We start from the raw sequence: 22,006 nt of genomic DNA on the forward strand, positions 1-22,006 counted from the left end.
CTTTTCTGTCATCCACCTTTCTCATTCCATAGAAAGCAATGATAATCCGTCTTAATCTCAATTTTAAAAATCACCACTGAATTTAGAGTCAAAACCACTAGTTGTAAAACAAAAAAAAAAACGTTAGACACTCTCCAAATTTAGTGGTGATGTTTAAGAAATTGAGATTTAGCGGGATTATTATTGTTATACAGGGTTTATATAGAGCCAAAAATGTGCAGTGCTTAATAATATAAAAGGGAGATAATACAGCTACAATCAAAACAAGAGGATTAAGAGGGCCCTACCCATAAGAGTTTACAATCCAATAGGGTGGGACAAGTGGTACATAAGGTTATAACTGGGGGATGAGCTGATGGAAGTAATAAAATGTCTATTCAGAGGTGTGATAGGCTTCCCTGAAGAGAGGAGTTTTTAGGGATCGCCGAAGAGATTGAGGTAGAGAGTTCCAGACGATGGCAGAGGCTCTGGAAAAGTCCTGGAGATGAGCATGGGAGGGGGAGACGAGGGAGCCTGAGAGCAAGAGATCATGAGAGGAGCGGACAGAACAGTTTAGGGGATTCTTGGACTCAAGATTATTGATGTAGCTCAGGGAAGAGTTCTGGATGGCTTTGTAAATTGTTAGTATTTTGAATTTAATACACTGGGCAATCGGAAGCCAGTGGAGGGATTGGCAGAGAGGGGTAGCAAACACTGAGTGGTTGGTAAGGTAGATGATCCTGGCAGCAGCATTCATGATAGACTGAAGAGAGAATAGCTTATGGAAAGGTAGACCTATGAGAAGGGAGTTGCAATAGTCAAGTCGAGAAATAACAAGGGAGTGAACAAGTAGCCTGGTGGTTTCATTGTTTAAAAAGGGACTAATTTTAGAGATGTTACAGAGGTGAAGTCTATCAGCTTTTGACAGTGATTGGATTTGGGGCCAAAAGGATAGGTTGGACAGAGTCTAGGATTACACCTAGTACCCTGGCTTGAGGGGAGGGACTGATAGTTGTATTATTGATCTTAATGGAAGAGTCAAGTAGGAATGCACAAGGGGGGGGGGGGATATTATCAGCTTGGTTTTAGAGAGATTTAATTTAAAGGAATGGTGCAACATCCATGCTTATATGTCAGTAAGTTAGTAATGAGAGAGGAGACTGAAGAAATGAGGTGAGTAGAGAGATAGATTTGGGTGTCATCGACAGAGGTGGTATTTGAAGCCATAGGACATTATCAGGTGACCAAGAGAGGAGGTGAGATAGAGAAGAGAATGGGTCCAAGAACAGCCTTGGGGGACCCCTACAAAAAGAGGAAGTGGAGAGGAGGAGACAGTTATAGGTAACACTGAAGAAGCACTGTGACAGGAGAACCAGGATAGAGCAAAATCTTAGAGACCAAGGCAGTGGAGTTTACTGAGAAGGAGGAGGGTGGTCAACAGTATCAAAGGCTGCAGAGAGGTCTAGTAGAAAGAGTATGGAGTAGTAGCCATTGGTTTTAGCAGTTAATAAATCAGTGAGTTTTAGTAAGGCAGTTTCTGTGGAGTGCTGCAAGCAAATCCAGACTATAGGGGGTCAAGAAGGTCGTTTTCAGAGAGGTAGGTGCTAAGACTGTTGTAGACTAAGCATTCTAGAAGTTTAGAGGTGAATGGGAGCAAGGAGATGGGTCTTAAGTTGTTCACGTTGGTGGGGTAAAGTGAGGGCTTTTTAAGTATGGGAGTGACCTGTGCATGCGTTGGGGGGGGGGGGGGGGAAGGTGCTAGTAGAAAGATTGAAGATGTGAGTGAAAGTGCATAGGATAGAAGAAGAGGATGACCGTAACAGTTGTGAGGGAACAGGATCCAGGAGAAAACTGGTTAGGTAGGCATCTGAGAAGAGTTTGGTAACCTCTTCAATAGTAGATGGGTCAAAAGAGGAAAGTGTTGACTGTGCTGTTGAACAAGGGTTAAGTGGGTTAGATATCTGTACAGTGGATGTGTCCTCAAGTATTGCATCAATCTTGTCCTTGAAGTGATTGGCAATCTCTTGGGCAGTGAGTGAGTTAGTTAGTAAAGGAGGTGGGAGACAGAGCAGAGAGTTAGAGCCAGCAAGGACTGGATGACAAGGTATTAATAAGAGAGACAATGTACAGTTGTGTCCAAAATTATTCAACCCCCACTGAAATTGAGTGTTTTGGCCAGTTTGACATTGCTTTTGATCATTCAGTCATCTTGCTTACATTTACATTAAAGAGGCACTTGTAGGTCAGACAAATATAACATAACAGTTATAATGAAATAACCACAAATGTCTTTTCTGTGCTCACAGCATTATCAGTTTTATTCAACCCCCAAGTGACATTCAATCTTAGTACTTAGTACAGCATCCTTTTACAGTTATAACAGCTTTTAAACGTGAAGCATAGCTTGACACAAGTGTCTTGCAGCGATCTACGGGTATCTTCGCCCATTCTTCATGGGCAAAGGCCTCCAGTTCAGTCACATTCTTAGGCTTGCGCACTGCAACTGCTTTCTTTAAGTCCCACCAGAGGTTCTCAATCGGATTTAAGTCTGGTGACTGCGATGGCCACTCCAAAATGTTCCAGCCTTTCCTCTGCAACCATGCTCTAGTGGACTTGGAGGTATGCTTGGGATCATTGTCCTGTTGAAAGGTCCAACGTCTCCCAAGCCTCAGGTGTGTGACGGACTGCATCACGTTTCCATCCAATATCTCCTGGTACTGAAGAGAATTCATGGTACCTTGCACACGCTGAAGCTTCCCTGTACCTGCAGAAGCAAAACAGCCCCAAAGCATGATTGACCCTCCACCATGCTTCACAGTAGGCAAGGTGTTCTTTTCATCATAGGCCTTGTTCTTCCTCCTCCAAACATAGCGTTGATCCATGGGCCCAAACAGTTCTAATTTTGTTTCATCAGTCCACAGAACACTATCCCACAACTTTTGTGGTTTGTCCACATGGCTTTTGGCATACTGCAGTCGACTCTTCTTATTCTTTGGAGACAGCAAGGGGGTACGCCTGGGAGTTCTGGCACGGAGGCCTTCATTACGCAGTGTGCGTCTTATTGTCTGGGCTGAAACTTCTGTACCCACATCTGACAAATCTTTTCTCAGTTCCTCAGCAGTCACACGGGGACTTCTCTCCACTCTACGCTTCAGGTAGCGCACAGCAGTCGAAGTCAGCATCTTCTTTCTGCCACGACCAGGTAGCGTTTCAACAGTGCCCTTTGCCTTGAATTTGCGAATGATGCTTCCTAAGGTGTCTCTTGGTATGTTTAACATCTTTGCAATCTTCTTATAGCCATTGCCCTTCCTGTGAAGAGAAATCACCTCTTCTCTTGTCTTCCTGGACCATTCTCTTGCCTTCACCATGTTTGTAACCACACCAGTAAATGTCTAGAAGGAGCTGAGTATCACAGTCATTTTAAAGCTGCCTAATTGGTGCTTATTATGCTTGATTGCTGCTCGGTGACATCCACAGGTGTTTTCAATACCTGATGGAAAGCACCTGTATGAACCTCTGTTCTTCAGAGTGGTAGTCTTTAAGGGGTTGAATAATTGTGGCAATGAAGAAACCACATAAGAACCATTTACTACTGTATTACATAAACAATTGATGTCATTTTAGTTGCATTTGGGTAGTTACAACGTCCTTGTAGGATTTGATTCTGAATACAATTCCAAATGTACACTATAGTCCCTAAACCCCTTTACAGCATTGGGGGTTGAATAATTTTGGACACAACTGTAAGTTTGTTTGGCAACATGGAGGGAGGAATGGTATTTTACGAGGGAAGATTTATATATGGTAAAGTTCTGCAGGGATTTGGTTTTACACCACAGTCGTTTGAAGAGCACGACAGCATCTCGAGATTTCTGGTGTTGTCAGTTTGTCAGTGTTGTAATGGTCGAGGCCTGATTTTTCATGTAGTTAGAGGAGCAAGTGCGTCCAGTGCGGATGAGAGTGAACGGTTGTAGACAGAGGTGGCCAGGTTAGGACAGAAAATGGGAGAGATTTTTTTTTTATAGAGGTGGCCAGTAGCAGAATAGAGAAGTGAAGGATTAAAGTGGTGAAGGTTTCTACAAGTAACCATTTGCTGCTTGGAGGGATAGGTGGTTGAAAGACAAGGATACTGTGAAAGTGATGAGGTTGTGATCAGAGAGGAAAGGGAGTGTTGGTAAGGTTGCCAGGAGTGCAGAGGTGGGAGAATAATTGGTCAAGGGTATTACCAATGGAGTGAGTGGAAGTATGTGTCCATTGCATTAAGTCAAAAGATGAGGTGAAGTTGAGCAGTAGCCGGGCTGTTAATATCAACAGGGATGTTAAAGTCACCAAGAATAATAGTGGGTATATCAGAGGAGAGAAAGTAGGGTAGCCAGGCAGAGGAGTCCTCAAAAAAGCGTGATTTTAATGGAATCCCGGTGAGAAGATTGGCGAATAGAAGCGCGCATGCACAAAGAAATGCGCGATTATGCACACGCACGGTGAAGATTGGTGCCAGACGGACTATTAAAAATTGCCTCTGCTGAGTGCTGACTGGTCTTCAGCTGTTCCCTGCTCGTTCCTGTGTGATTTTCTTGTTGCTGACTTTGGCTTATGATTTGGTACCTCGCTGTCCGCCCGTTAATGACCTTGACTATTCCTATGACTTTGCTCCTGTCTCCTATCCCAGCTCCCTGCCTTGCTCTGGTGCACACCTGGTAACCTACCATACCAGCTCTGCATATCACTGCTGTTCCTGAATCGGAGGTTCATCAGTCTTCCAAAGTCTCCAGCTGCAAGAGCTGCAAACAACATCTGCTTGCACTCTTGTCCCCCTGGTCCCTAGACACCCTCTGTTCCACTTCCAGTGGAGTCAGGGCTAGTGACACAAGTGAGGCCGACCTCGTCATTTCAGTCTCCAATCAGGTACGTGACAGTGATACTGGTCCAGGAGGCAGATAAATCACTGCAATCCTGCAAAGAAACTGGCAAAAACCAACGAATTCAGTGCATTTCAAAAGAAGGGAGAGAAAGAGAAGGAGGGGTAGGAAGTACTTGGAAGAAGCTCTGTGGGGATAGAAGGAATCCAGCTCCACCTCCTTTCTGTCCACTCGGTCTGGGTGATGAGTCCAGTGTGGGCCACCATGGGAGAGGGCAGCAGGAGAAGTCGAGTCAGAATCTAGAAGCCATTTTTCAGTTATAGCAAGTAGATTGCAGCCAGAGGAGGAAGGGGCCAGGTGTGGGGTTTGCAGTTAGAAAATGGCGAACCAGGATTGGGGGAAATGTCCCCAAAGATTAGGAAAAGGAGGGTGAGGAAAGTAAGATGGGAACAGGATGTATATGAGCACACATATTTCACTGCCATGTTGTTTATGTCAGCATATGAAAGAGGTGATGGGTGCAGTAAAAGAGAGAGGGTAGGAGTGAGGGTGATATGTATAAACTGTGAGATGGAGATGAGGGGTAAAGTAAGGACAATTTGAGGACAGAGAACACTAATGTGAAAAGGAAGAGTAGAGGGAGCATATTAGTGGGAACCAGAAGTCATAGGAAAGGAAATATCAAATGTTAAATTTGTTTGCCATCCTTCCAGAGTGGAGCAGAGTTCTTTTAGTATCTTCATACAGCTTTCGTTAACCTGCGAGGACACTTGTGAAAGAGACACTCAGGAAAGAGACATGCTGTCTGCGATTTCCCCATAAGTTGAACTGAATTTATAGATGGGGCTGGCAAACTTTTGGCAATTGATGAAATTAGGATCTGATTACAGACACTTGAATGGGAGGGGGAGGGAAATAGACCAGCCACACAGGCCAAAGTCATGCCTGAGACCCACTCTGTGTACCTTTATATAATACGCCCCTCTTCTCATCATATTACTACCCTCTGTTCCCAAATCTCATTTCTCTACCCCTCTGCTCCACCCCACAACCTGTACATCTCTCCCTCACTGCTATCATCTCCCTACTACTGCTCTCTTCACCTCCCCAAAATGTCTCTTCCACTCCTCCTTGTCATTTTCCTCTCCTCTGTTCCCAAATTCCATTCACTATATCCCTCTGCCCCTCCCAAACATTTGTATATCATGTCCTCACTGCTTCCCTCACCCCTCTATGGCACCCACCACCTCCTCCTATTACTCCGCTCTCCCACTGACCCCAACACCTCCACTAGGAGTTTCTCACGCTCCTGCTCATCCCGCTCCCATGCCACCTTTCTCACCCTTCTCCTCCTCCTAGCCGCGGGGGACATCTCCCCAAATCCTGGCCCTCCACCTCCCTCACCCACTCAACACCCTCCCACTTCCACGTCCTACTGCAACCCCCGCAACTTAGTATCTGTCTCCCTGCTCCCTAAAATCTCCCCCCCGTTTTCATGTGCACTCCTGAACGCCCGTTCGGTGTGCAACAAGCTTACCGCCATCCACGACCTCTTTGTTTCCCGCTCCCTCAACCTCCTGGCGATCACGGAAACCTGGATCCAGCCCACTGACTCTACCTCCCCTGCTGCACTCTCCTATGGAGGTCTCACCTGGACCCACTCACCCAGGCCTAACGGTCGTAAAGGTGGTGGGGTTGGTCTGCTCCTGTCACCGCAGAGCACCTTCCGAGTCCTCCCAAACCCCCCCTCCCTATCCTTCTCCTCCTTCGAGGCCCACTGCGTCCGACTATTCTCCCCAACCCCCCTGAAGATTGCTGTGATATACCGGCCTCCTGGATCCATACCCCGCTTCCTGGACGACTTCTCCTCCTGGCTACCCTTCTTCCTCTCCTCTGAGCTACCCACCATAATTCTTGGGGATTTTAACATCCCTGTCAACCTCGACAACCCGGACACAGCCCGTCTCCTCCACCTAACCTCCTCCTTTGCACTTGCACAGTGCATACAATCCACCACCCACTCCGACGGAAATATCCTTGATCTTGTCCTCTCCAACCGATGCGCTCCCCACAACCTCACTAACACCCCCTTCCCTCTCTCTGACCACAACCTGATCACCTTCTCTATCTCCTCGTCCTCCAACGCCTACCCCTCCAAATGTCACACTACTACCAGCCGTAACCTCCGCAACCTTAACCCTGCCTCCCTCCACTCTGCAGCTGATCAACTCCACGACCGCATCCTCCCCCTGTCCTGCCCCGACTTGGCTTTGACCGCCTACAACAATGCGCTCTCAACAGCCCTTGACTCACTAGCGCCTTTAACCACACGCAACACCAGACCCCGACCGCTCCAGCCCTGGCAGACTGATCACACCAAAACCCTCAAACGACAAAGTCGTGCCCTAGAGCGACTATGGCGCAAAACCAAATCCAAACAAGCCTTCACCCGCTACAAATCTGCCTTCCGCACCTACACCTCCTCCCTCCATGCTGCCAAACAGGCCTACTTCTTGACCCTCATCAAGGCCCTCTCCTCCAATCCTCGCCGACTCTTCTCTGCCTTCAACTCTCTACTCTCTCCACCCCCACCTCCACCCAGCACCTCACTCACTGCCCTTGAGATTGCCAATCACTTCAAAAACAAAATTGACACAATTCGCAAGGACATTGCCGCAACTCACACGCCCTCTCAACCTGTCCCCTCTCACACAGCTACCCCCTTATCCCCCCTCCCCCTCGACATAACCCGCAGGGACTTCATCGCTGCTCAAACTCTCTCCAACCCCCTTCACCCTCACTCAGCTACCCCCTCATCACCCCTCTCCCACGGCCCCACCACTGCTCTGACCTCCTCTTCCACCCCACCCTACATTCCTCATACTGAAACTCCCCCAACACTCCGCACCTTTGACCTTACTACCATCGAGGAAGTCTCCAAGACCCTCTCTGATGCCCGCCTCACCACCTGCCCCCTCGACCCTATCCCCTCACAACTCCTACGACCTTCCTCCTCCTCCATCCTACGCTCCCTCACCCACATCTTCAATCTCTCCCTCTCCTCAGGCACTTTCCCCTCCCCTCTGAAACATGCACACATCACCCCCATACTTAAAAAGCCCTCCATGGACCCCAATGACCCGAACAACCTCAGACCCATCTCCCTGCTCCCATTTACATCTAAACTCCTCGAGCGCCTAGTCTACACCCGCCTATGCTCTCACCTCAACGACAACAACCTCCTCGATCCCCTACAGTCCGGCTTCCGTCCCCTACACTCCACCGAAACTGCCTTACTCAAACTCTCCAACGACCTGCTAACCGCCAAAGCTAATGGACACTATTCAGTGCTCCTACTCCTTGACCTCTCTGCGGCCTTCGACACAGTCGACCACCCCCTCCTCCTCAAAAAACTACACTCCCTCGGCCTCAGAGATTCTGCTCTCTCCTGGATCTCATCCTACCTGTCACAACGCTCTTTCAGCGTTACCTATAATGCTACCACCTCCCCCTCACTCCCCCTCTCTGTTGGGGTCCCTCAAGGCTCTGTCCTCGGGCCCCTTCTCTTCTCCATCTATACCTCCTCCCTTGGCCAACTCATACACTCTCACGGCTTCAACTACCACCTCTATGCCGACGACACACAAATCTATCTCTCAACCCCCCACCTCACCCCCTTGGTCTCAGCCCGAATCACACACCTACTGAGCGACATATCAGACTGGATGTCGCTCCACTTCCTTAAATTGAACCTCTCCAAAACCGAGTTTCTTGTCTTCCCCCCAACCCGGACACCACCCCCCATTGATTTCTCCGTCACATCCAACAACGCTACCATCAAACCCGCCCTGCAGGCCAGAGTACTGGGTGTCATTCTGGACTCCAACCTATCCTTCCAGCCCCAAGTCCAATCTTTAACAAACTCGTGCAGACTCCACCTCCGCAACATCGCCAAAATCCGCACGTTCCTAACCCCAGAAACCACTAAACAGCTCATCCACTCCCTCATCATATCACGACTCGACTACTGCAACTCCCTCCTCACTGGCCTGCCTCGCCGCTGGCTATCCCCTCTTCAGTCCATCCTGAACACGGCTGCCAGACTCATTCACCTTTCCAACCGCTCTGTCTCCGCCACCCCCCTCTGCCAATCCCTCCACTGGCTTCCGATTGCGCAACGGATCAAATTCAAAATCCTAACGCTGACGTACAAAGCTGTCCACCATACTGCCCCGAACTACATCACTGACCTAATATCCAAGTACCGCCCAGCACGCACACTCCAATCCTCACAAGACCTCCTTCTCTCTAGTTCCCTGGTCTCCTCCTCCCATGCCCGCCTCCAGGACTTCTCCAGGGTGTCACCCATCCTCTGGAACTCCCTGCCCCAACCCATCAGATTATCACCTACTCTCCTCTCCTTTAGGCGCACCCTGAAAACCCATCTCTTCAGGGAAGCCTACCCCACCCCCTGCTAACTTGCTTCCCTCCTCCACTCTTCCTACCACTCCATCCCCCATAGCTATCTCCTCCTGTGCCACCACCCCCTCCCTCCTAGATTGTAAGCTCGAAAGAGCAGGGCCCTTGATCCCCTCATGTTTTGCATTGTATTGGTATTGTTCTGTCACATGTTCTGTCTCCCTTTGTAATGTACAGCGCTGAGCGAACTATTGGCGCTTTATAAATACTGTATAATAATAATAATAATGATAAGGCAAAAAGAAGGTAAATGGCCAAGCATATAGGCAACAGGCAGACAGCGGTTCTCTCGTTCTGGGAGAACGTCCTTCCACTCTATCTGCGTATACGTGCCTCTGGGGGCATGCGGCGATCCGTGGTGCGCTGTGTCCCAACGGATCACTGATCAGAGTAAAGAGCCGATGATGGCTCTGTCATGTGATCAGCTGTGTCCAATCACAGCTGATCACATGTAAAAAGGAAATGCCGGTTATCGGCAGTCCTCTCTCCTCATGCTGACAGTGCGTGAGGAGAGCCGGTAATCGTCATTCCTCACAGGGGACATCTACACTGATCATCAGGGCACTGATGATCAGTGTAGCCCCATCAGTGCCACCTATAATTACCCATCACTGTCACACAACAGTGCGCATCAATGCCACATATAAGTGCCCATCAGAGCTGCCTTTCAGTGCCACCTATCAGTTCAAGTCAGTGCCATATATGAGTGTCAATGCCCACAAGTGCCTGTCAATTTCCATCAGTGCCGCCTAATTAGTGCACATCAGTGGAGAAAAATAACTTATTTGCAAAATTTTATAACAGAAACTAAGAAAAAACATTTTTTAAAAAAATAATTTTCACTCTTTTTAGTTTGTTTAGCAAAAAATTAAAAACAAAACAGTGGTGATTAAATACCATCAAAAGAAAGCTGTCTAAAAGAAAAATTAAGCAAATTTTGTTTTTGTAGTTTTGCATGACCGCACAATTGTCATTCAAAGTGTGACAGCGCTGAAAGCTGAAAAATGGCCTGGGCAGGAAGGGGGTAAAAGTGCCCGGTGGTTAAGGGATATTGCACACAGACATTTACCATATAGCAAAGCAGTGTCAATTAGCAGTCATACATGGCATTGAGATGGTACAGATGGATGTTGCCCGCAAACATTTACCTGTGAAAGAGCAGAGAAGACATGATGATGAGAAATGATAGAGGCAATAGTAAACCTGCGACACAGCTTGTGAAAGAGACACTCAAAGAAGTGCCATGTTGTCTGAAACTTTTTGATAAGCTGAACTAAATTTATAGGGAGATAGGGCTGGCAAACATTTGGCAATTGATGAAATTAGGATCTGATTACAGACACTTCAGTGGGAGGGGGGAACATACCAGCCACAGACACAGGCCACAGTCATAAAAGGTGATTGATTCTTTGATTACCAAGGCAAAAAGAGGAAAGATTCAAAAGAACAAGCATATAGATGAGTTTAAGGGATATGTCACGCAGACATTTACCATATAGCAAAGCAGTCATATATGGCATGGAGATGGTAGAGATGGATATTGCATGTAAACATTTACCTGTGAGGGGATAGAGAAGACAGGATGATGAGAAAGCGATAGAAGCTGTGGTAAAACTGCGACGCTTGTGAAAGACACTCAGGAAAGGGACGTGTTTTCTGCAACTTTATTGCTATCTATGGAATGAGAAGGGTGGATGACAGAAGGGAATGACCAAAGAATATAATGGGAAGCAAGATGTGACTTGGAGTCAAAACCATTAGGTGTATAACAAAAAAAAGTCACATCTTGCTTCCTATTACATTCGATGGGCATTTCCTTTTGTCATTCGATAGAAAGCAATAATAATCCTGCCTAATTTCAATTTTAAAACATCATCACTGAATTTGCAGAGTATGTCTGCTAAGGATTTATGTGATATGTCTAATGGTTTTGATATCCAGTCACAACTTGCTTCTCATTATACTCTATTGGCATTCCTTTGTGTCATTCATCTGTCATTCCATAGAAAACAGCTATAATCCCAAATTATTTAAATTTTACAATCTGCTGCTCTACTTGGGGAACACCTGTGGGAAATGTGAAATTTCTATGGACATTCCATTGTCATTCCTTTTAGTATGTCCCCTGTTCCAGACACTTAACAGAAGTCAGGCATTGGGTTGTTCAGGTACACAGTCTCCTCAGACTTTATAGCTGCAATACTGGTGGGTACAGAGAAAAGGTGAAAGACTACAAGTCCCTTGATGCCTTGCGCTCTATTCAACCTTGTCTTCCGGTCGGGCTCCTCTGAACAGGTAGGACTTCCAGTGATGTCAGGAGGGTTTTCTTATTCTGGGTCACAATCGTGTGCAATGTAATTTTGGTCAGTTGACCATGTCGACCGCACTTATGTTTATCAGACGATGGTTTCCCGGAAACGGTATATACCATCATAACCTTTGACACTACCTCATGACACCACAAATAAATTGACAACTTCAGTCACAGAGGCACTGGCTAAACAGACATCTTTGAAGCTCAGTAAGCTTTGACATGACTCCGTATTACTAGCAGCTCACCAAGACAGCCTGAATTCTCCTGGTAATTGACAAACAGAAGTTTTGGATTGTGGATAATGGAATATGATAAAAGTATTAGTGAAAAATTGTTCCAGTTCTCACAGAGATGCCAGAGGCGGAAAACCAGCCCGAACCTCGTTTTTCAAAATTGACCATAGTGACTCTATAATATTGAGGTCTAGCGACTGCGGCGCCCAGGGAAGGTGCAAGTCTTCGTTTTCATGCTCATCAAACCACGATTTGACACCAGCTGTGTAAATCAGAGCATTATCGCCTTGGTAAATGGCTCTGTCTTCAGGAAACAATGTCTGCACCATGGGGTTCACATGGTCAGCCAAAATTTGTACATAGTTGCCGACAGTGACTCTTCAAGGTGATGATGGGGCCTGCAAAATAACAAGATGGAGCTGCCCAAACCATGATTGCACCGCTACCGTGCTTTACACATGCTTGGCACAAGACAGTCCTGCTCATAAGCTTGGAGCATTGTTTGCCACACATAAATGCGTCCGGTGGTTGGGAACAGTGTGAAGCTGGATTCACTGGACCATATTACAGTCTTCCATTGATCGATAGTCCACAATTTTAAGGTGTTGCCCCACTCTCTCCTCTTCTGAGCATTAGTGGTTTGGCAATTGCAGTTCTCCCCTGAATGTTTTGCTTATGGAGTTCCCTGCGCACAGTTTTTGTGGAAACGGGCTTTGGAAGACTGAGATTGAGCTCTGCAGCTACTTTTGCAGCAGTTGTTTTCTTATTCCTATGCAATGTCCTTTTGGTCAGTTGACCATGTCGTCCGCACTTATGTTTAACATACGATGGTTTCCCGGAAACTGTATATACCATCATAACCTTTGACACTGTACCTCATGACATCACAAATTAGCAACTTCAATCACAGAGGCACCAGCTAAGCAGACACCAACAGACATCTTTGAAGCTCAGTAAGCTTTGACATGACTCCGTATTACTAGCAGTGCATGACAACAGTGAGGCCCCCATCTCTTACCTAGGTGTCTCAGACAGCGGAAGTAAAAGTATGTTACATCAGTTCCACTTTCAATGCAAAATTTTCATTTTTGCACCTGCAAATCAGTGTTTCCATATTTTGGTCCAAGCCCTGTAGCTATGCTTGAGATGCTACTATAATATCGATTACATATTACCAATCTGGCTCCTTACCACTAAAAGCCTCGCAGTCATCTCACCCTCAGTGACCTCTGATGCAAACATATTCAAATCTTTGCAGTCCAGTGCCAGACACCTAACAGAAGCCAGGCATAAAATACTCTCTTCCCTCCATGACTCCTTACATAAACAAATCCGCCCAATGTTCGGGTACACAGTCTCCTCAGACTTCTTATCTGCAATACTGGCGGGTAAAGAGAAAAGGTGAAAGACTACAAGTCCCATGATGCTTTGCGCTCCATTCAAGCTTGTCTTCCGTTCGGCTCCTCCGGACAGGTAGGACTTCCGGTGTTGTCAGAGGGAGAGACTGAGGACACAGAGAAATCGGTGAAAGGGAGGAGGCGGCGGCGAAGTGGGAGCTGAAGAGAGAGGGAGGGAGACATACTGGGACTGAGAATCAGGTGAGAGAACCTCATGAGGGAACTTTACCGACACTTCCCGCCATCCTCACCTAGACGGTGCAATCCTTAGACTGGCATGGTGCCAGTATGTACGTGTGTGTGTCGGTGATGTGTGTCCTGTTCTATGTATGGACTGTGCGGGGACAGTGTCAGGACTTCTCCCCTCCGGGATCCTCACAGCTCCCTCCTCCACTCCGGTCTGTCTTCTCTGCTTCTAATGGGAAGAGTTTGTCTGGAGTCCCCTTCATACTGAGCTACAGGGACACAAGACATTCACACCAGAGGGAAAGTTGGCTGACCTCCATCCACCAGATGGCCATCTACCGGTCTATGAGGACCACCTATCATGGTGGGCAGCTTTCACCGATGGACTTCTAAGTGGCCCTTTCAGTGTTTGTGCTCTGAGTCAATGGGTTGGGTTTATGTTGGCCATTCACACATGACCATGTAATCCAGCTTCTCTCGGGTACACAGTCTCCTCAGACTTCATATCTGCAATACTGGCGGGTAAGGAGAAAATGTGATAGACTACAAGTCCCATGATGCTTTGCGCTTCATTCAACCTTGTCTTCCGGTTGAGGTTACTAGGAGTTCCATGAAAGTTGGGGGAGTGATCTCCCACCTGACAGTTCCTGCAAAGGTTCCCCACCACTGTCAATTGGCAGCATCAGCTGTATAAAAACAGGACCCATCAAAGTAAAGTTCACATATAAAAACACTGGAGCGTGTACATTTTCCTTTAGAGCAGTGGTTCTCAACCTTCCTAATGCCGTGACCCTTTAATACAGTTCCTCATGTTTTGGTGACCCCCAACCCTATAATTATATACCCAGTAATTATAATTCATGAAGTGTCGTTTTACCTCCAATACTGCTGCTTTCTACACAGTAGCTGCTTTCTACACAGTATAATATGTGTTTTCCGATGGTCTTAGGTGACCCCCAAAGGGGTCGCGACCCACAGGTTGAGAACCACTGCTTTAGAGCTTGTTCGCACTGGAACGACGCATGGGAATTTCGCTGTCTGTGTCTGTTTCCTGCACCATGTTTGAAACACTGGGCGAGCAATCTGCTGTGCAAGTCAATATATTCCTAACAACACCCCAAATGCAGATCGCGTGATTAATTAGAGTACCATGTGATCTATTGCAGTACAGTTTTACAAACACATGTCAAAGTTGCAAAATTGGGCTTGGGTGTTAAGGTTTAATCTGAGCTTGGGCATGAAGAGGTTAAGCATTCCCACAGGCACAACAAATGATCCCATATTGTTTGTAATATGATTACCTCTTAGGATTGCCTGTTCCATCTAGTGGCCTAATGTGTTATTTTTCTGATCTAATCTAAAAAACAAAATCTGTATTATGGCCACAAGATGGAGGAGAAAATGAGGTGTCCCTTGCATTAGCATCCCTTTACTGCACTGCAACCCTGTCAGTGAAATCTAATGCTCACCATATACAGTGTTAAAATCTAATCTTAAAAAGGTTTCCAACAACTATAAAGTGCATGGGCTTTTCTAATTGGATATTTTCAGTTTGTCCTTATATCACATATATTTTTGGAAAATGTAAAAGAAATTGTTCAGTCAGTTTGTAAGGACACCTATACCAGGGTTTCCTAAGCTGAACTGCAAACCTGCTGCATTGGTAGGCTGAAAAACGACACACATAGTTAATGCATCTTGTGATTGACACGTGTAAACATGTAATCATGTTTTTATTTTGTTGTCTGTTTTCATTCCAGCAATAATTTGATTGACTAATGGAGGCTCCTCCAGTGACCACCATGCCTGTTTCAGGCGGGACCATCAACATGATGGAATATCTACTTCAAGGTGACAAAAACATACAGTTGATGACAAAGATAAAAACCACCACAACTTAGCAAAATATAGCTATTTCTACCTTCATCCCTGCAAACTCCCCATCCTACTACATAAGATACGAATAAAGGCACCTGAATGACAGCCCAAACATGTAGCAAATCCAGTTACTATGGTATACAGTATCCTTGCAACATTTTTTCCATCCCACTGTGGTATAAGCAGGCACATCCTACATGAGAGTGGCAACTTTAGGAGCAGTGAAGCATCTTTGTTACACCACCACAAGAAATTACATTAGGTGGACTTCACTGGCTGGATCAACAAGTGTTGGGGCTCTGCAGGGGTACCAAGAGTTAGTTCTAATGGCACGCCGCCCACACTGGAAAACACAACCGTACTGGGAACCGAAGTTCCCGTGCGGGCTGCGTTTTCAGAAGAAGTGCAGTGACTTCTTTTCTGCGTGTCACAGGAGTCCATTCAAATGAATGGGCTCTGGTGCCTGTGCAAAACGCGACTCGCACGGCCGCATATATGTGAACCAGGGGTAATGAAACATTGGCAGTTTCAAGTGGTATACCGGGATGATGACGGCAACTACAGTCATCACTCCGGTATTGTTTTGTTTTTTGTTTTTCTTCGGGCAATTCTTTTTTTCTTTTTCCCCTGCTGGATTTTTTTTTTTCACAGGCGGGGGGGTCTCCCGGGGAGCCCGGCACCAGCTTACCATAGAGGAGGCTGGAATGCCCCCGATCATCAATCACGAGTATTTTGCCACTTACTGTTTCACCAGATGTAAACCATTTTTAAATTGAGAAAGCATCTGATCACTCCGATCTTGGTGTGATCAGATGCTTTTAAAGGATAAGTTGACCAATGCTTTCCAGGCTCCTTTGGACAAAAGTAATAAGTGCACATTTTTTTTGCAGGTAAAAAAATGTGCATTTATTATTTTTGTCCAAAGGAGCCTGGAAAGCATTGCACCAGCAACCAGTAGATCACTGATGCCATGCAGGTATCTTGCAGACCTGTCAGAATATCTTCTAGCACCGTGATAGTTCATTGAAAACTACAAGCCCACAGCCAGTGGGCAGTTCATTCATTCAAGGAAGTCCGTAAATGACTCGGTCGTGTGGGTGGAGCCCAGCACGGCCACGCTGGTTTAAAATCTGACAGATAGTAAGGGGAGACTTCTCCCCGTATTATTTGTCAGGGAGGGGGAGCGGCAGGCGCGGCTGCAGCTTTGGGAACATGTTGCATGTTCCACCCTAAAAATAGGTGGAATATGTAACATGTTTCCAAACGTGGATTTTCCTTTCAGGGCATTGGAGGCATCTGGGGTCTAAAAGACCCAACATCTCTGCATAAAGAGTACCTGTCACTGCATATTGTTATCACAAGGGATGTTTATATTTCTTGTGACAGCGATAAATGTGATCCAAAAAAAATGTAAAGAGTGGAAAAAAAAATGTAATTAAAAAAGAATTTTTAAAGCACCCCTGTGTCCCTGTGCTTGTGTGCAAAGCCTGTGTAAACAGTGAATGCACAACATGTGAGGTATTGCAAACATCTGAGTGAGAGCAATATTTCTATCACCAGACCTCCTGTGTAACTCTAAACTGGTAACCTGCGCAATTTTAAAGCGTGACATGTTGGGTATCTATTTACTCTGCGTAACACCATCTTTTATATTTTACCACAACATGGGTATTCTATTGTGTGTTAGTGTTACTAAACCCACAACAGTAAGATCAGTCTGTATATGCAGTAAAGCATGCTTGTTATACTCACTGTGGAGCCTAAGGGGTTAATCCTCTGCATTGTGTAAAAACTCTGTTTGATCCTGACCTCTGATCCTCCCATTCTTCCAGTGTCTCCCTCTTATCTCTTGATAAGACATATAATGTGGAGATACTGCATATGCTCTTTTTGGTGTATATTGCTAGAGAGGGTTTTTTTTTTCTTGGGATAGTGCATGTGATCAGCACTGCCCAGACAGAGGTCTGAGGTACTGCATCCTCCTAGAGAAAACTCCTCCTACAAGATTTAACCAGTGCTGTGCTGAACACTGATAGAAGTCACAAGACTGCTCTAACTGCCGATGAGAAAAGGTATTTAGTTTAGATTTACTAAAAATAATTGCATTTCCATGTTCTGTGAACTGTGGGAGACCACATATAGTAAATGCAGGGTCCTGGGTTTAGTAACACTTTAATTAAAATTCACTAAAGTGTATTTTTTTTTTTTAAATTGTGTTTGAAAAACTGCTGCACAAATACAGTGTGACATAAAAAAATTTCAAAACCCACCATTTTATTCTCTAGGGCCTCTGCTTAAAAATACATATACTGTTTGGAAATTCTAAGTAATTTTCAAGCAAAAAAAGTGTTTTTTTTTACATGTAAACATAAACTGTCAGAAAAGGCCTGGTCTTAAATTGGTTAATGAACAAAAACACCATATAATACTTAATTGTTGAAATATAAAAGATGATGTTACGCTGTGTAAATAGATACTGCTTTCAAATTGCACACGCTTATGGAGTGGCAACAAAGTAAGGTACTTGAAAATCTTCATAGGTGACGCTTTAAACCCCTTTCCAGTTACCAGTTTAGAATTACACGGAAATTCTGGTGCTAGAATTATTGCTTTTGCTATAACGTTCATGGTGCTTTTTGCTATAATGTTCACCTTACATATGCATGAGAGACCTATGTATGCGTTCACCTTTTCTCTCTTAAAATTTTTTGTTTACTTTAATGGCTATCGCAAGGGATGAATAACATCCCTTGTGATAGCATAGGCAGTGATAGGTACTCTTTACTGAGACATCTGGGGTCTATTAGACCCCAGATCTCTCCTCTGCCCTTAAAAGCATCTGATGAAAACAAGATCGGTTTGATCAGATGATTTCATAGACCGGTAACAGCCTGCTTACATTGGTGGATTAGGTAAGTATACCTCCATAAAATAGCAAAAAGCCAGATGCTCTGGCAGGTATCAAAAGGAGTACTTGATAAAAGTACACCACAGTAATGGCTGCTCCAAAAATTCATATGAACTATATGAGAACCAGCTCAAAGCCATCAAAAGGAGCGCTGTCAGTGCTGGGTGAGGTATTACACAGTCAGAGCACAGTAGTAAGGGAATAAAATTTTAATACAATTTATTGAAAACATTAAAAACATTGCGTTGTAGGAAGCAGCTTACATACATTTTATGTAAGTTGCTTTCTACACCCCTTTTTTTTTTTTTTTTTTTAAATGTATTCAAAAAACTGATAAGATTTTATTCCCTGACTACTGAATTTTGCCTGTGTAATTCCCCACCAAGCATTGGCAGTGCTCCTTTTGATGAATTTCCAGTAAGTATATCTCCACTTACCGAACCCCTAGACCAGGTGTCTGCAACCTTTAAGACATAAAGAGCCACTTGGACCCATTTCCGAGAGGGAAAAAAAGACTGGGAGCCGCAAAACCATTGCAACATTTAAAACAAATCCGACACTGCATATATTGCAAAAAACGCTCTGGTCATGAAGGGGGTTTAAGGGCCCAGTAAGCAAAGGGTTAATCAGGGCCACAGTGTATCGTCATAATCACAATCATAGCCTTAGGTCAGTGGTGGGCAACCTTTTTTTTTCGACTGAGCCAAATCTCGCCAAAACCACGATTGAAATTTATTTTGAGAGAAACATTTTTAAAACTGAAAATACATCCCCCATATAGTAATTCATCCCCCATATAGTAATTCATCCCCCATAGTAATTCATCCCCCATAGTAATTCATCCCCCCTATAGTAATTCATCCCCCATAGTAATTCATCCCCCCTATAGTAATTCATCCCCCCTATAGTAATTCATCCCCCCTATAGTAATTCATCCCCCCTATAGTAATTCATCCCCCATAGTAATTCATTCCCCATATTGTGTGAATTCACTTACCTTTGCTCCGCGCGTTCCTCTCGCTGGGTTCCCGCGCCGTTCTGGTCTTCAGGGCGGACTGTGAGAGGAGAGGAGTTTGTCACGCTGCCCCGCCTACATCCGGGCTGCCCCGCCTACATCCTGACAGCCAATGTTTGCCAGCGGGCGCCCGGCACACAGAAGATCTGCATTAAAAGAGCCGCGGCTTGCCGACCCTATTGCCTGTCACCTGGTGGGCAGTGTGCTCCGGAGCCGCAGGAAAGGTGAAAAAGAACCGCATGCGGCTCCGGAGCCGCGGGTTGCCGACACCCGCCCTAGACAAACACAAGCATTTAACCCACTGCATGGGAAAATACAATTTTTGCCCAGAATTCTTCTTTAAAACATTCCCACTTATTACTAATAAGTGCACTCTCTTAGAAACAAAGTACATGTGCATATATCGCAATCAGTGAGTGTACTTGCATAAAGCAAAATGGCGTGATTGGGATCCGTATCCAGCGTGGATATGCGAAAGCATGATGACGTCAGACTACATGCCCCCCCATCGTGTTTTGTTGAAAATGACGTATTCAGGGGAAATGAAAGCACAAGATCAGTTTGATCAGATTTCACAAGCCGATCACTGGAAGTGACAAAATACTCGTCGCTTTGGGGACATTCTGGTCCTCGGTCATCCTTATGGTTAGCCAGCAGAACCATGGGCATCTGTCCCGGCCTCCCCGGTGGGACCCCCTTTCACCACTTTTAAAGCGATCTAACAGCTATTTAGCTGCTAGAATTGCTTTTACATGACAGAGCATTGCCGGCAGAAAAAACAATGATACTGGAGTCATAACTGTAGTCATGGCCCCAGTATAACCACTGAAACTCAAGGACATATGGGGCTGTCTATTTGAGGGAAGTGGTTAATGGGAGTTCCACCTTAAGTACTTGAATCTGTCATGTGTCTTGATATGACCCTGCTGCATAGCAACTTGGAAAAGGGATAGACAGCTTAGATCTAGTCAAACTGCTGCATATGCTGAAAAGTGACTTGCTAACAGGAGGAGAGAATAGTAAACAGAGTTGTTGCTGCTCTTTGTTTGTCAATTCACCAGGCTGTGGGTGGGTAAGGGATACCACTGAACTCCTTAATTCTGATTCGGAGCTCTAATGCATTTCCATGTGTCGGTTCAGCGAAGGCACCTTGGTGGCTAATGGAGAGGTGGCCACATTTTCTGTTTAGCTGTTTGCTTGGAGTTCAGCTTTAAAAATTTTAAGTGTATATTGTTGTGCATCTCTTTATTAAATAATCCTTTACCAAACTTTAATTTTGAGTTCCATACAGATGCTCCACTGCATATTACTGATGATATTTTTTACCTCAGGCAGCATTCTTGATCAAGGTCTAGAGAGCCTCCTCCATCGCTTGCGTGGTTTATGTGACAACATGGAGCCTGAGACATTTGCTGACCATGAGAGTGTGTACTTGCTAAAGGGTCAGCAAGCCAGCCCCTTTGTACTTCGTGCCCGACGGCCTCTTGACCGACCAGGATCTCCATGGCACCTCCGCTATCTTGGACAGCCAGAGGCAGGAGACAGAAGTCGTCACACTTTGGTCAGGAACTGTGTTGATATTGCAACCTCAGAAGTCCTGCCTGAATTTCTACAAGAAATGGGCTTTAGAATGGACCATGAATTTGTAGCAAAAGGACATTTGTTTCGTAAAGGAGCCATGAAAATAGCTGTGTTCAAAGTGTTTCGTGTTTTAGTGGCAGGAACAGCTGAGGGGGCTGAACCATTGTCTCTCTCTTATTTGGTTGAGCTTAGCGTTGTAGCTCCAGCTGGACAAGACAGTGTAGCTGATGAGGTCAGGAGCTTTGCAGAACAACTAAAACCACTGGTGCAGCTGGAAAAAATTGATCCAAAACGTTTGATGTGAGAAGGATGGAAACTGCTGTGGAATGGGATATACATTGCCAGACTTTCCTACATGGTGATAAAAGATCAGACCATGGCTTGTTTTTGAACTGTTTACATTCTTTTATTAAACGAGGTTTTTTGGGTTTTTTTTTATACTTTTGTCTTACCTATAATATATATTTTATTCTTATTTCAGTGCTCTTAGCGATAAGGGTTACATTTGCAATCTTCTGTACATTTTTTTTTTTTTCTTTAGAGATGCACATTTACAGTGTATATGAAGCCCAAACTGTTTTGGTTTATATGTTTTGAGGTTTTCATTTAGCTTTGGATAGAGTAGAGGAGAGTTAAGACCCTTGTAAGTTTTTTGTTTTGTTTGTTTCTTAGTCCAATCCTATTTTCTTTTAATTTTTGCATCAAAAGTAACAAGTGACACGGAAAAAAAAAAGATTACAGAGGGAGCAGGGGACCTGTCATCCAACAATGTAAAATGCATACACGAAGCATGTCAGAAACATACTGTTTACAAATTAAGAAGACAGAATATACCAAAAGATGGGCAACAACATCTAGGAGCTTCTAGCGGATAGCTAAATAAAGCAATAGCCTTGTCAGATAAATTTGGTGTCGCTCTCCTTTAGAATGAGAGTGTCAAGTGTGACCAATCAGCTGACAAGTTTGCTAGTTGGCAGAGGAGTTGTATTTTAACCATTACGGCTGGAATCTCAATGTGGATAAGAGAACTGAAGGGGGAGTGGGAAAGGATAAGTAGGGAAAAGGTAAGGGTCTAGATAATTCATCATGGCTCACTAGATGCTGTGGGGACATCCTCCGTAATCCAAGCCTGGACTGCTGCAGAGAAGAGAAACAAAGACCTCGAGATCCAAGTTTG

At 45.2% G+C, this 22,006-nt stretch overlaps 1 protein-coding gene across 2 annotated transcripts; it reads left to right on the forward strand.

Moving 5' to 3' along the window:
- The first annotated feature begins 13,324 nt into the window (after positions 1-13,324).
- On the forward strand, positions 13,325-21,257 carry MED18 (mediator complex subunit 18). Of its 2 annotated transcripts, none has more exons than XM_089686256.1 (3): positions 13,325-13,462; positions 15,208-15,298; positions 20,580-21,257. In XM_089686256.1, the coding sequence occupies exons 2-3, from the start codon at positions 15,226-15,228 to the stop codon at positions 21,131-21,133; spliced, it is 627 nt and encodes a 208-aa protein (XP_089542382.1). In that variant the 5' UTR covers positions 13,325-13,462; positions 15,208-15,225; the 3' UTR covers positions 21,134-21,257. The 2 variants fall into 2 exon arrangements, with proteins under 2 accessions (XP_089542382.1, XP_089542383.1); XM_089686257.1 differs by lacking the exon at positions 13,325-13,462 and adding an exon at positions 13,803-13,969.
- The last annotated feature ends 749 nt before the right edge of the window (positions 21,258-22,006 follow it).

Source organism: Staurois parvus, unplaced genomic scaffold (assembly GCF_062004578.1).
Source record: "Staurois parvus isolate SC_StPar_1 unplaced genomic scaffold, SC_StPar_1.0 ptg000394l, whole genome shotgun sequence".
In the NCBI taxonomy this organism is placed as follows: Eukaryota; Metazoa; Chordata; class Amphibia; order Anura; family Ranidae; genus Staurois; species Staurois parvus.

Bases quoted from the DNA above. Each gene is read 5' to 3' on its own strand.
- MED18 (XM_089686256.1), top strand. From the start codon at position 15,226: ATGGAGGCTCCTCCAGTGACCACCATGCCTGTTTCAGGCGGGACCATC. The intron at 15,299-20,579 runs GTGACAAAAACA...TTTTTACCTCAG, and splicing joins GATGGAATATCTACTTCAAG to GCAGCATTCTTGATCAAGGT.